This window comes from Neoarius graeffei, chromosome 5 (assembly GCF_027579695.1).
Source record: "Neoarius graeffei isolate fNeoGra1 chromosome 5, fNeoGra1.pri, whole genome shotgun sequence".
Lineage (NCBI taxonomy): Eukaryota > Metazoa > Chordata > Actinopteri > Siluriformes > Ariidae > Neoarius > Neoarius graeffei.
In genome coordinates, this window is record NC_083573.1 from 37,479,746 (window position 1) to 37,495,841 (window position 16,096).

General features: G+C 41.4%; 1 protein-coding gene across 2 annotated transcripts in view; it reads right to left on the reverse strand.

Moving 5' to 3' along the window:
• The window catches only part of usp5 (ubiquitin specific peptidase 5 (isopeptidase T)), a 96,545-nt gene that overhangs the window by 45,173 nt on the left and 35,276 nt on the right, over window positions 1-16,096 (reverse strand). For both annotated transcript variants that reach the window (XM_060921607.1, XM_060921606.1), the window contains exon 7: window positions 161-255. In XM_060921607.1, coding sequence (XP_060777590.1) covers window positions 161-255 — 95 coding nt within the window. The remainder of the gene's footprint in view (window positions 1-160; window positions 256-16,096) is intronic.

A 16,096-nucleotide genomic window follows, 5' to 3' on the forward strand; every position in this document is an offset into this window, starting at 1 on the left:
CAGACATGGACAGAGAGAGCCAGGGAGACATCAGCCTCTTTCTGCAAAACTAAAAACCTCCTCAACAACTTAAACTTCAGCCCACTCGTACAGAATCCGATCGATGATCACTCATAAAAGTCTCATTATTAAATGAAGCAGGCGTGTGTTAATGGCTCACCTTCTCCATGGTCATCATATCAATACCAAAGTGGGTGAGATGCTCCGCCAGCTTCGAGTCCAAAACCATGTCATCCTCATCATATGAGTAAACATCTGAAAGAAACCGGCTTATTATATTCCATTCAATACGCAGTTTTATAATTTAAAAAAAAAAAAAAAGCATAGTGGGAGACACCCACGTGCAATGAACCGGTGCTACAGGTGCTCTAGCCCCTGCCCCTTTTCTGTTTGCTGTCCAAAGTGCCCTTTTCATAGGGACTGGGTTTTTTTTTAATATTTGTAAAAGATAAATTAGCTCCAACATCAATATTCTCTACAATTTGACAATAATATATGAAATTATAGATTTATAAAATAGTGCTGTCAAAAATGTCACGTTATTAACGCGTTAACTTAGTTTTAACAGCGATAATTTTTTTATCGCGAGATTAACGCTCTGTGACATGATGTAGGTTTTTCATAAGCTTTTGAAACTGCCAGGAACTTGCAACAGAGACAACCGATAGCAGCTAGACTGTAATGCCCCACACAGCCAGAGTCCTCTGCCCTCCTCCCTCAAAGAACCAGCGCGGGCAGGGCGCGCTAGTAGAGATGGGATTTATGGCTCTTTGATGGGATCCGCATCTTTGTGATCCGTTCTTTGAAAAGAGCCGTTCAAAAGACTGGCTCATTTGGCTCTTTTTAAATATTTATTCAGTTTTAAGAAGACAGCGTCTAAAGAAGCCAGATCCCTCTGAACTGTAAACTCAATGCTATCCCAGAAATCCTTCCTGTAATATGCAAATTTGGCCGCCTCTGATTGGACAGCGCGACTCATCAACAGGCAGAAAGTGTAAAAGTACAAAATATGTTAAGTGAGCTGAAACAGTAAAGATCAGATTCAATGCAATATTTATCAACGAACAACTTAAACTTAATATAATAGTGTACTTTATATTATAATCAAGCATGTCAAGCCTACCGTCACTGTGTAACCTGTCTCTCTGAGTTGTAGACTAACTCAAGCAGTAGATCACTTCACTCATGGTTCTCTTGCTAGCCCCGCGCCGGTGCTCGGCTTAGGTTTCACTTTGCAGTGGCTGTGTCAAGACGTGTTATGCTTTGCAATACAAAGCAAGCCCATTCACGTTTTTATGCTGATAAGAGAATTACAATGGTTTTTCATGTGACAAAAATGTGCGATTAAATTGCGATTAATCGCGAGTTAACTATGACAGTCGCGACATTAATCGCGATTAAATATTTCAATCGCTTGACAGCACTAAAAATAACGTTTTTCTATGTAAATGCGGGCATCAATCCGTGACGTCATGCATTCAGTGAGCCTCCGTGCAGAAAGCGCATGCAGGCGGTTGACAGTGGGAGACAGTGCGAGGAACGGCATGGTAAGGTCACACTGAAAGTCTCCTTTCATTTCTTATCTGAACATGCAATATTGTGCAGCTTAGAACACAACAGTAAATGCGTAGGGTTGTTTATCATTTAATGAAGCCGCCTAGGCTATATTTAAACCGTTTGCTCCATCCATTTCATTAACGTGGCAGATTCAGAAACTTTAGTCTGAACGACGGCGTTAATAACATATTCTAGCAGCTTCGAAAACTTAAGGCTGAATGACGACGTCCACAACATATTCTATCAAGACACACAGAATGTTCAGTTGCAATTAAAATTTAGTTTTGAATAAAAGTTAACTTGTGTGAAAAATTTGTTCCAAGTGCCCTTTTTTGAATGTTGAGCCCCTGCCCCTCCAAAGGTCTTTGCACGGCCCTGGTGGGAGACAACATGCTCAAATACATGCCGAGAATATAGTTGGAAAAATCTGTCAAGATTTTTTATTACACCTTTACAACAACGAACACAGGTTGTTGGAGAGCTTGTGGAAACAGTGAAGCCAATCACTTTCATGTCTTTTGGGAATGCACAGTTTTAACTGTATACTAGAGAGAAATACGCACTCATCTGGAAGCTATCTTTGGGGTAAACATTCCCCATAGGTTTGACACTTTATATTCAGGGAATATTGCTTTTGACAGATGGGTCTATGGAGATAAAAAAAAAAAAAATTGCTGCTTATACTTTTGGCTGCAAGCAAAAAGACTATTTCAAGAAGGTGGTTAAAACCAGATCCTCCTACTATAGAAGAATGGTTAGATGTCACTCAAGATATAGATGTCACGGAAAAAATCTTTTAGGATATGGTCTAAATGGACTGGTTATGTTAAAGAGATAAGAACAGTTTTTTGCTGATTAATATTGTTACTGTGTAATTTTCTATGTTTAATTTCATTTTTGTGAATTGTGGAACCCCTAATGTTCAAATTGTGCCTGTTAGAAAGACCAAGCCTGTTGTTAAAGACCAAGCTGTTTTCAGATGCTTTCTGTTAAATAATTAATATTGTCTTCTTTACATTTTTTATAATCTTTACTTTCTCTGCATGTTTTAAATTTACTTTAACTTTATTCTATTTTATTCTTTATTCTATTCTGCTGGGTTTTTTTTCTCATCCTATTTGAACTACTACTTAAATTATTTTATTTTTACTATTGTTTAATTCTTATTATTTTCTTTTAATTCTTTTAATTAATTGTTTTAGAATAAAATAAAATTATTTTATATAATTTTATTTCTCTATTGTTTACTGTTTTTGTTTTTACTTCTGGAAAGCACATTGAACTGCCATTGTGTATGAAATGTGCTATATAAATAAACTTGCCTTGCCTTACAAGAATACTGAAATGTATAAAATCCATGGCCATAAAAGGAAATTGTCGTTGATATTATGACCCTTAAGGTCTTCTTCATCAAAATACACAAGTTTTATTTCCTTTTTTCCTGTACTGGTAATGTATAACTCATGTAAAAAAAAAGAAGAAGAAGTAGTGATGTAAGAAAAATGTCTGAAATCGTATGGCCAGTGGCCGGCGAGGGCCTTTCTGTGTGGAGTTTGCATGTTCTCCCCGTGTCCGCCTGGGTTTCCTCCGGGTGCTCCGGTTTCCCCCACAGTCCAAAGACATGCAGGTTAGGTTAACTGGTGACTCTAAATTGACCGTAGGTGTGAATGTGAGTGTGAATGGTTGTCTGTGTCTATGTGTCAGCCCTGTGATGACCTGGCGACTTGTCCAGGGTGTACCCCGCCTTTCGCCTGTAGTCAGCTGGGATAGGCTCCGACTTGCCTGCGACCCTGTAGAACAGGATAAAGCGGCTAGAGATAATGGATGGATTTATCTCAGAAGTGAATGTAATTACAGAATGCACTGCATTTCATTTTTGTCAGAGTGTTGCAGTCATGCCACACTGAACTGCAATCATGGTCCAAACACAGCCCTAAGCTGGAAAACATGACCAGTTTAAATAGGAGTAAAAATACTTCCAGATTACCACAGGTCCTGGGAGTTAGTACTAGGGCTGTGCTATTTCGCAATATCAATGATATAGTGACGTGATGCATTTACACACAATGACGACACAAGCCCAAACAAGTCTGAGGCTACATCCACACGACAACGGCAACGAGATTTTTTTTTTTTAGTGGGTAAAAAAAAAAAAAAAAAAAAATATATATATATATATATATATATATATATATATATATATATATATATATATATATATATATATCTCGTGTCCACATGGGCAACGGATCAGTAAAATTTCAGGTACATATGGCAACGCAACACTTGCTGAAAAATCTGTGGTTGGTAGAAGAGAGCAACTGGACTTGCTTGAAAAGTCTTGAAGACGTTTCGCCTCTCATTCGAAAGGCTTCCTCAGTTCTGTCTGACTAATAGGGAGTATCAAGTATTTATCCTCTCATGGATCATCATAGAATCTGAATCAGAATGCTGATGGCTGCATTGTAGGTGGCTGATAAAAGATGTCTTAGACACCCACCTCTGTTCAGTGATGGTCGTTCCAGGTTGACAAAAATGAACGATCCTCTCTGGCTAAGATGTCTGCTAAGAAGACTTCCAGAAAACCGGCAGACATCTTAGCCAGAGAGGATCGTTCATTTTTGTCAACCTGGAACGACCGTCACTGAACAGAGGTGGGTGTCTAAGACATCTTTTATCAGCCACCTACAATGCAGCCATCAGCATTCTGGTTCAGATTCTATGATGATCCATGAGAGGATAAATACTTGATACTCCCTATTAGTCAGACAGAACTGAGGAAGCCTTTCGGACGAGAGGCGAAACGTCTTCAAGACTTTTCAAGCAAGTCCAGTTGCTCTCTTCTACTAACCACAGATTACTATGTACCTGGATGACTGAGTATCTTCACAGATACGCTTGCTGAAAATGATGCAATACACATGCCACACCTCTACGTGCGCTGTAAGACGGTCCCATCGGAGACACCAGAACAATAGAAGAAGTAGGACGCATGCGCATAAACCCCTTCTTCTACCCGGCGTGAATGAGTGAGTGCTGCTTCTTCTAGTCATGTGGTTGTGACGTCATCGTAAACAAATCCGTTCTACTCATCCAGACGACTTCGCAACGGCGCCGTTGCCAGATTTTTCCACTCTGGAAACCGTTCTCAAAAAAAAAGATCGTTTTGGGGCACCCAAAACGCCGGTGCCGTGTGGACGCCAGGCCGAAACGATAAAAAATTTTATCGGATTCACCTGAATCCGTTGCCGTGTGGACAGGGCCTGAGAGCAAGAGCAGCATGTCGACCTCTGGTGACAATTTAGTACCTAAAAAGGGAGCTACTTCAACAGTATGGCTACAAGAGGTCAGACCTCCAACAAAGCACAATACTTTGCAAAACATGCAAGAAAACTTACCACAACAAACTCAGTCCACCACCTGAAGCAAGAACACACCGAGTACAACCAGGCGATGAAGGCACACAAGGAGGAGATACTAACAGCTGGTGACGTGCGGCCCAAAAGTAAACAAATGACTCAACCAAGCATCGCTGAAGCACTCGCTAGTTGCACTCTATATGACAGGAAGAGCAAACGGTGGGTGGAAATTACTGATGCGGTTACATAATGTTTGGCCAAAGATATGACGCCAACCCAAACAGCGGAAAAGGAGGGCTTTAAGCAACTGGTGAAAAAGCTTGGCCCAAGATACAACATCCCAGGTAGAACATTTTCTTCAAACACATCCTTGCCTGTGATGTATGAAGCATGCCACGACAAACTAGAAGGCACAGCATCATCGGTGGAATCCCCCCCCCCCACAACAAGCCGACCCAGGGGTCGAAATTAACTTTTGAATGTACTTGCAAATTTACTTGCCCACACGGATGTATCAGTTGCCCTACTTTTTTGCAGGTTGACTGGGTAAGTAATTTGCATAAAAAGCAATCTGGATGTATATTATAGAGTATGCAATAAAATCTCATCTCATTATCTCTAGCCGCTTTATCCTGTTCCACAGGGTCGCAGGCGAGCTGGAGCCTATCCCAGCTGACTACGGGCGAAAGGCGGGGTACACCCTGGACAAGTCGCCAGGTCATCACAGGGCTGACACATAGACACAGACAACCATTCACACTCACATTCACACCTACGGTCAATTTAGAGTCACCAGTTAACCTAACCTGCATGTCTTTGGACTGTGGGGGAAACCGGAGCACCCGGAGGAAACCCACGCGGACACGGGGAGAACATGCAAACTCCGCACAGAAAGGCCCTCGCCGGCCACGGGGCTCGAACCCGGACCTTCTTGCTGTGAGGTGACAGCGCTAACCACTACACCACCGTGCCGCACCGCAATAAAATATTTCAACTTGTTTTCCCATTGTTTGATTACTGATTGATAGAAATAAAGTTATAACACTCGTATGTGTTTGGTGTTTATTTCATCATGATGAACAGTAAAACAACCAGGTATAACTACTAGTATCTTCTGTTAAACATGTTAAACAGTCAGAAAACATCATGTCAAGTGTAACTGATCAAATCAGAATTAAAAATCAGTCCAAAAAGACGCTTTGTTCGTTCTAGCCTACGCGACCGTGGCACCTCGTGTGAATGATCATAATATCATGTAGCGCCATCTCGTGAATGGAAGCGTCAACTACCGCAACGAACCAAAGTCAAGGACAAACGAAAGAGAAGACGGGAGAAATAAAGCTTTCGTTCTGTTTCTGTTAGGAATCACAACAACTTAATTTTTCTTGGTAAAACAGACATTCAAAACACAGTTGTCCGACGGATAACTACTGATAATTTTATTGTTGCCCGAGTATGAGAATGACTTGCCCATGTCCGTCGGTACATGCTTAATTTCAACCCTGCGACCCGATACATCAGCCTGACCGTGTATGGAATCAATTTTGTGCCAAAATGTTCATACAATACTTTTGAAATATCAAACAAAAACGACAAATCAAAATACAAAAAAAGAAAAAAAGTCAATTTTTTTAGACTGGCAAACAAATTATTCGTGTAATCGTGCAAAATATCAGTCTATTACTCTTCAGAAACCTTTTATTTTTGTTCCGCGTCTTTCTCAGTTTTGTTTGACGTAATTTATTTTGGTTGCGATTCCAGCTTTCTCGTTTGCGCTCCCTGACTTTTTGCTTGCGGTTTTGGCACAAACTTCACGTGTGGGTGGGCTGTCCAGGAACGCATTCCCATTGGCTAACTTGTGTTTGACTGACAGCTACGCTCAGCCATTCCCTACTCGGATTCTGGCGGACTGTTTGACGAGTGACCGATCCATTGACGGTACACAAGGATTGAGTGGACTTCAGTGGCGACTATGATATTGAATTAATTAATATTAATCAATATCATTGACGGTAAACAAGGATCGAGTGGACTTCAGTGGCGACTATGATATTAAATTAATTAATTCAATATCATAGTCGCCACTGAAGTCCACTCGATCCTTGTTTACCGTCAATGGATCGGTCACTCGTCAAACAGTCCGCCAGAATCCGAGTAGGGAATGGCTGAGCGTAGCTGTCAGTCAAACACAAGTTAGCCAATGGGAATGCATTCCTGGACAGCCCACCCACACGGGAAGTTTGTGCCAAAACCGCAAGCAAAAAGTCAGGGAGCGCAAACGAGAAAGCTGGAATCGCAACCAAAATAAATTACGTCAAACAAAACTGAGAAAGACGCGGAACAAAAATAAAAGGCTTCTGAAGAGTAACGACAGATTTTGCACGATAATTTGTTTGCCAGTCTAAAAAAAATTACTTTTTTTTTCTTTTTTTGTATTTTGATTTGTCGTTTTTGTTTGATATTTCAAAAGTATTGTATGAACATTTTGGCACAAAAGTGATTCCATAACCGTGCACTAGGAAATGAGAGGCAATGCAACAGTTCCAGCACTGATATTCTACCTCATTTGATGGTAATCCAAAAAAAATAAAGACGCAAGGTAACTGTTATTTAAATTTTGACAGCATTGTTATTTTATAAGCAGCGAGTGCTTATATTTTGACTGAACATTTGTTTGGATTGCTGCGGTTCGCTTACACTTGTATTTACAATTTGAGGTCAATTTTATTCAAAGACAATATTGTGCAGCCTCCTTAAGAGAGTTACAAGGTTAAGTTAGTTTCATTATCGTTAAACTAAAAAGTGTTAAGCAGTTATGTGATGTTACACTTCCACTTAGGATTTCCAGAGAAAACTACCTGGGCTACGTTTGACTTGTGCTGGGTCACTATTGTTGCATTATAATGCTGCTGCTGGCATCTTGTGGCAATAGATTCACACTTTGTCATGAATGACAGTCGCTCACTGGAAATGAAGGATGGAAAATGCCCTTTGTTTTGTTTGCACTAATAAATGCTGCTGCCTGCAAGCTGCAAATCACTGAGAAAATGTCGTGCAGTATTTTTTTTCTACATCCTCATTAATATCACATCATTAGCACAAATAGGCAGGTGATTATTGGAAATCGCATGCACTGATTGGACGAGAGTGTCAGGGTTCCTGCTGGGTTCTGAAAAATATTCTCCACTTTTTTCCTTGAAAAATAAAGTAAAAAAAAAAAAGTATTCTTCATTTTTCCCTTAGTCTGTATTTTTTCTTAGTTACCGACTTATCAAAGTGGACTTAATACAGGTTTATACCAACCAAACTGGCACAATTCATATATTTGTACAGATACAGCTAGGCCTCTCTGTTACATATAAAATTTAGGCTCCACTCCAGACTTTAATTTAAAAAAAAAAGTTGATTTTGGGCCCCTGTGCACCATCAAACTAAAATAAACCTCTTTAGTTTGAGCTTACTGAAGGTTATTTTAGCATGGAATTATTTAAAAAAGAGGAATTAGGACTCCCTTTAGCCTTTACCTGAACCAGGGATGAGAATGGGACATTTAAAAAAAACTCTGAAATGTTTGCCAAGGGCAGACATGATGCACACAAAGCGTGCATGGGGGGGTTTCAAAGGGGGGTGCGCCTAGCCTGGGCCCGCCCATCCTAAGTGTGACGCAACACGAGGGCCTGTTGCGAGCTTAGTCTGGCCAGGCAAGCTATCTACAGCTCTTCCAAGCTCCCAAAAAATCAGGAGCCAATCAACTTTGAGCATCTCCAACGGCCCTGGGTAGAGGCGTGTTCAAGGCAGTGACGTAGTAGAACTGCAACCAGAAGCCATAGATTGTTTACAGAATCTATGCCGGAAGCGCTTCATTCACTAGAAACATTACGAACATGGAGCAAGTTCTCATTGAAAACGGAGCAAAGAGCAGCCCTGGAGGGATTTATTGAAAGGAAGGACGTTTTCGCCTTGCTCCCGACCGGCTTCGGTAGGAGTTTAATCTACCAGTTAGCCCCGTCGCGTCACATACGTCAGAGGAAAGAGTGATGTGATTGGTTTAAGCTTCGTCACAGCCTTTTCTGGCTTCGACCAGTAGCAAACTGAGGCATTTCAGGGAGGCGGGTCAACCACGCGCTTTGGGAAACGGTTGGGCTTAATATCTTTGCCAGACCAAATGCTCGCAGAGCTTTGAAGTCACGTTACCCAGACTAGGTTGCGCCCCCCCCTTGAGCATGGAAAATTTTTATAAAATGCACTAAGAAATGGTGACCTCTGATGACTTCTAACATTGAAAATAAAGGGAAATCATTACCTTTGAAAGCTTGAAATATCCAACAATATCTTAATCATTTTCCCAAACTTCTGAAATATTTGCATACAATTGTAACTGTGTGAAATAAATATCAAATAGACTATTGAACTTTCAAGTCGAATTCAAGAAATAATTATAAGTAACTGATGTTTGGGTATACATTTTCTAAAACATAGATAATATCAATCAATGGTTATATATAAATTTTCTAAAACACAATTATATAAACATTTTATTTCAAATAAAAATCCTTTATTTTGGTGCTTTAAAAAGTGCTTTCACATAGGAATTTGAAAGATATTTTATAAATAAGATAAAAAACCTCACCATATATATATATATCTCCTCATTTTTGTGGTCCAAAACTTTCGCCATATTGGCGAAGTAACTTTGAAAACTAACCAAAATAACTAGAACTTAAGAAGTGATCAAAACCGTGTACGTATAGCTTGTTTCTCCGTGAATTGTAGAAGTGAGATGAAACTAGCGCCAAAATGTTGCTGGAAATCGTCGTGAGTTGTCGTTAGCATAAATATTGAAGAAAGCAATGACGATTTCCGTTATCACAGCTGCAACTAATTTTGCGATGAGCGTTGCCAAAAGATGCTGGCGGTCGGTCGGTCGGTCAGTCCTGCCTGCTTGTGCCACCACAAGCCTTGCCTCGCGCCAACCCCTATCCCCCCCCCCCCCCGAAATTTTCTCAACGGATTTACACGTTTCACAAAAATGACATTTTCAGCGGGAAAAACTCAGAATTCCGCAGATCCGCGGAAAATTCTCATCCCTGCTGAACACAAAACTTGATTTACAGTTGAACGGACTCGAGAATAATCTTGGAACAACCAACAGTGAAGGAACCCGAATTTCCTTTCGATTTATGGACCGAACACAGAATGGCACTGCGTTTATCATCATGTGTTCGTTAGACCAGGTGTGTTTCTAGCTACTGGAAAGACCAGGGGCTAAGTCAGGTTTTTCCTGGGGCTTGTATTTTTAAGGGAGACTGGCACTGATAGGTTGGGAAGGTTATATCTAACTTTACAAGGCAATATTACCCACACATTCAAAGGTTACGACAGATTTATTAGTGATTTTTGCACTGCTCTTTTTAAATTTATGCAATTCACTTCAGTTTCTGTCTCATCATCACCCATAATGTCTCAGGAAACTGAGGCATGTGCCAATTGACTAAATATCACTAGTAAAATTTATCATTAGTTTAATAAAATATATAAATTTCCTCACTCGCATACAGTGGTGCTTGAAAGTTTGTGAACCCTTTAGAATTTTCTATATTTCTGCATAAATATGACCTAAAACATCATCAGATTTTCACACAAGGCCTAAAAGTAGATCAAGAGAACCCAGTTAAACAAATGAGACACAAATATTATACTTGGTCATTTATTTATTGAGGAAAATGATCCAATATTACATATCTGTGAGTGGCAAAAGTATGTGAACCTCTAGGATTAGCAGTTAATTTGAAGGTGAAATTAGAGTCAGGTGTTTTCAATCAATGGGATGACAATCAGGTGTGAGTGGGCACCCTGTTTTATTTAAAGAACAGGGATCTATCAAAGTCTGATCTTCACAACACATGTTTGTGGAAGTGTATCATGGCACGAACAAAGGAGATTTCTGAGGACCTCAGAAAAAGCGTTGTTGATGCTCATCAGGCTGGAAAAGGTTACAAAACCATCTCGAAAGAGTTTGGACTCCACCAATCCACAGTCAGACAGATTGTGTACAAATGGAGGAAATGCAAGACCATTGTTACCCTCCCCCGGAGTGGTCGACCAACAAAGATCACTCCAAGAGCAAGGCGTGTAATAGTCGGCGAGGTCACAAAGGACCCCAGGGTAATTTCTAAGCAACTGAAGGCCTCTCTCACATTGGCTAATGGTAATGTTCATGAGTCCACCATCAGGAGAACACTGAACAACAAATGGTGTGCATGGCAGGGTTGCAAGGAGAAAGCCACTGCTCTCCAAAAAGAACATTGCTGCTTATCTGCAGTTTGCTAAAGATCATGTGGACAAGCCAGAAGGCTATTGGAAAAATGTTTTATGGATGGATGAGATCAAAATAGAACTTTTTGGTTTAAATGAGGTGGTTATATTTGGAGAAAGGAAAACACTGCATTCCAGCATAAGAACCTTATTCCATTTGTGAAACATGGTGGTGGTAATATCATGGTTTGGGCCTGTTTTGCTGCATCTGGGCCAGGATGGCTTGCCATCATCGATGGAACAATGAATTCTGAATTATACCAGCGAATTCTAAAGGAAAATGTCAGGACATCTGTCCATGGACTGAATCTCAAGAGAAGGTGGATCATACAGCAAGACAACGACCCTAAGCACACAAGTCATTCTACCAAAGAATGGTTAAAGAAGAATAACGTGAATGTTTTGGAATGGCCAAGTCAAAGTCCTGACCTTAATCCAATCGAAATGTTGTGAAAGGACCTGAAGCGAGCAGTTCATGTGAGGAAACCCACCAACATCCCAGAGTTGAAGCTGTTCTGTACGGAGGAATGGGCTAAAATTCCTCCAAGCCGGTGTGCAGGACTGATCAACAGTTACCGGAAACGTTTAGTTACAGTTATTGCTGCACAAGGGGGTCACACCAGATACTGAAAGCAAAGGTTCACATACTTTTGCCACTCTCACATATGTAATGTTGGATCATTTTCCTCAATAAATAAATGACCAAGTATAATATTTTTGTCTCATTTGTTTAACTGGGTTCTCTTTATCTACTTTTAGGGACTTGTGTGGAAATCTGATGATGTTTTAGGTCATATTTATGCAGAAATGTAGAAAATTCAAAAGGGTTCGCAAATTTTCAAGCACCACTGTATTTCTCCTTTAGGACCACAAAGACACCAATTCTAAGCTAAATTATTATATTACAACATTCAAAATCCCAGATGACATCCAAGTCAGTTGTGGGCGGCACGGTGGCGTAGTGGTTAGCGCTGTCGCCTCACAGCAAGAAGGTCCGGGTTCGAACCCAGCGCCCGGCGAGGGCCTTTCTGTGCGGAGTTTGCATGTTCTCCCCGTGTCTGCATGGGTTTCCTCCGGGTGCTCCGGTTTCCCCCACAGTCCAAAGACATGTTAGGTTGACGTGGGGCAGCCTTGGGCTGACTCACTGGTATACCTTTATATGCAAGGCAATACTTGGACTACTGCCACCCTACATCAGTAACCTAATCACACTGAGGAACCTTGACTCTTATGGCCTGCGCTCCAATGATCATTTGCTGCTCTCTGTCCCATCCGTCCGCACAAAGCAGGGAAAAAGAGCTTTTGTTTTCTCTGCCCCTACCACCAGCTGCAAAAGGACTTAAAAATAAAAGAACTTATTCCATTGAGCGATTTTAACTCCAGACTGTGAGCACTTGAGACGGCGTCCTTGATTTGTAACTGTTTTAAATGATTTTTTTTTCTTTTAATTAGACTCCTGTAAATTGTAATTTTAAATTTTGTAACCTGTGCTGCCTCTTGGCCAGGACGCCCTTGTAAAAGAGATTATTAATCTCAATGGGTCTTCTTTCCTGGTAAAATAAAGGTTTAATAAAAAAATAAAAAGTGCCCTTGAGCAAGGTACCGAACCCCTGACTGCTCCCCAGGCGCTCTGGTGTGGCTGCCCACTGCTCTGGGTGTGTGTGTGTGTGTGTGTGTGTGTGTGTGTGTGTGTGTGTGTGTGTGTGTGTTCACTGCTTCAGATGGGTTAAATGCAGAGGATGAATTTCACTGTGCTTGAAGTGTGCATGTGACGAATAAAGGTTTCTTCTTTTTAATTTCTTACTTTTTTGAGGGTGAAAACACCCAGGGCTACAGCCCCGAGTGACGGGCCCTAACGACACCACAGCGTTAGCTTAGACTTGGCAAAATAACAGCCAATCACTATCACTGTAAGCGAGGAAGAATGGCAAATGATGAAATAAAATGCTGTTCCTAAAAACACTAAAGATGCTACAAAGTTTGGTCTAAAACTATTCAAAGGTAATGCCGAACTGTGATTTATTTTGTCTATTTCAAAACTTATGCCCCTTTTCCACTACCCTTTTTCAGCTCACTTCAGCTCGCTTCAGCTCACTTCAGCCCGACACGGCTCGCATTTCGACTATCCAAAAACAGCACGACTCAGCTCACTTCAGCCCTGCTTAGCACCCAAAACTCGCACGGTTTTGGAGTGGGGCTGAAGCGAGCCAAACCGAGCTGAGTGAGGCTGGGGGCGTGAGCAGACACTCCCCTGCGCGCTGATTGGTGAGGAGGAGTGTCCTCACATGCCCACACACGCCCCGCGAGCGCGCTGGGATCTGTAAACACCGTAAACCCGGAAGAAGGAGAATTACGAATTACGAGAATTTCTGAAGCTTTATGCGCCTCGCCTCATCTATACGCTCTTGCCAGTATCTGTTGGCGTTGTCGGTGACAACAAGCCACAGCACCAAGACCAGCAACACTAACGACTCCATGTCCTCCATGTTTATTGTTTACTCTCCGGGTTGTGAGACTACCGCTTAAAAGCTCACTGGTGTCACTGTTTGCGCCGCCAAACGACATCACGTGACGTCCACCCACTTTCGCTAACTCCACCCAATGTGTCCACCCACTTCCAGCCAGCACGGTTCAGCGCGGTTGTAGTCGAAATGCAACTCCAACAGCCCCACTCGGCTCGACTCAGCCCGGCACGGCTCAGCCGCGTTGGTGTTGGAAAAGCCGCAAAAGTATTTTATACGAGTCGGCAGAGATAAGAGACAAGTCTAGCGCATTACATTTGCATGCTGCTTTTGAAGATAAAAATAAAAATACATTTATTTCAATTTTTTTTTTTTTTAAATACCATCCCATCCATCCATCCATCCATCCATCCATTTTCTTCCACTTATCCAAAGTTGGGTCGCAGCGGCAGCAGGCTAAGCAGGGTATTTCAGGCGTCCTTTTCCCCAGCAAGGCTTTCCAGTTCCTTCTGGGGGATCCCAAGATGCTCCCAGACCAGAGGAGATACAGTGGTGGGCAAAAGTTTACATACCCCAACAGAATGTTTCGTTTCTTGCCTATTTCTAAGAGAAATTGAATGATAATACACAAAAACCTTTATTTCACTTGTGGTTAATGGTTGGCTGAAGCCATTTATTGTCAAGAAAATGTCAACTCTTTTTAAACCATTTTGACAACAAAAAAACTACACAAATGACCCTGATCAAAAAAGTTTACATACCCCAATTCTTAATACTGTGTATTTCCCCCTTTAACATCAATAACAGCTTGAAGTCTTTTGTGATAGTTGTCAATGAGTCTCTTTATCTTTTCAGATGGTAAAGCTGCCCATTCTTCTTGGCAAAAAGCCCCCAGTTCCTGTAAAGTCTGGGGCTGTCTTGCATGGACTGCACGTTTGAGGTCTCCCCAGAGTGGCTCAATAATGTTGAGGTCAGGAGACTGAGATGGCCACTCTAAGACCTTCACTTTATGCTGTTGTAGCCACTGACAAGTTGATCTGGTCTTGTGTTTTGGATCACTGTCGTGCTGAAATGTCCATGTTCGTCCTATGTGCAGCTTCCGGGCTGAGGCGTGTAGATTTTCCTCCAGTATTTTTTGATAAGTGACTGCATTCATCCTGCCATCAACTCTTACCAAATTTCCAGTGCCTTTGTAGTTCACACATCCCCAAAACATCAGAGATCCACCACCATGTTTCACTGTGGGAATGGTGTACTTTTCATCATAGGCCTTGTTGATTCCTCGCCAGATGTAGCGTTTAGTGTTGTGCCCAAAAAGTTCAATTTTGGTCTCATCACTCAACACAACTTTTTGCCAGAAGGTTTGGGGTGCGTCTCTGTGCAGTCTGGCATATCGTAGACGGGCTTCTTTGTGGCATTTGCGTAGAAGGGGCTTTCTTCTGGCAACTCTCCCATGCAGCCCATTTCTTCTCAAGAGTCTCCTAATTGTACTCTTTGAAACATCCACATCAACTTGTTTCAGAGAATCTCGAAGTTCACCAGATGTTATTTGGGGCTTCTTCTTCTTTACATCACGCACAATTCTTCTAACAGTGGTGGGTGAAATTTTTCTTGGTCTACCTGAACGGACTTTGGTGTCTACAGAGCCCCTGACTTCCCACTTCTTGATTATTGTTTGAACAGTGCTGACTGACATTTTTAATTGCTTTGATATTTTCTTATATCCCATCCCTGATTTATAAAGTTAAACTACCTTTTCACGCAGGTCCTTTGACAATTCCTTTGATTTCCCCATGGCTCAATCTCAAAGATGACGCGCAGCACTGGATGAGGGATAAAAGGTTCTCTCAAAAGTCCAGCAATTTACTGACTTTTTTATTTTCACCCACTAATTAGAAGAAAACAGATCACAGGCGAAGGTAGTCGCCTTTAATTGCCATTCAGTCCTGTTTATGTCAAATTGTGTACAGGTTTTCAGGCCAATTCACAGGGGTATGTAAACTTTTGATCAGGGTCATTTAGGTAGTTTTTGTTGTTTTCATGGTTTTCAAAGAGTAAACGCAGTAATGAATGCAATAAATAGCTTCAGCCAACCATTAACCACAAGTGAAATAAAGGTTTTTGTGTATTATCATTCAATTTCTCTTAGAAATAGGCAAGAAACGAAACATTCTGTTGGGGTATGTAAATTTTTGCCCACCACTGTATATATAATCTCTCCAGCATGTTCTGGGTCTACCCAGAGGTCTCCGTCCAGTTGGACGTGCCCGGAAAACCTCCAAAGGAAGGTGCCCAGGAGGCATCCTAAGGCCAAAAAAAAAAAAAAAAAAGTGTGTTTTTCCAGTTACGCAGATTTCAAAACTAGGGTCGGTAGGCAGGCTTTTTTTTTTTTGAATTTTTTTT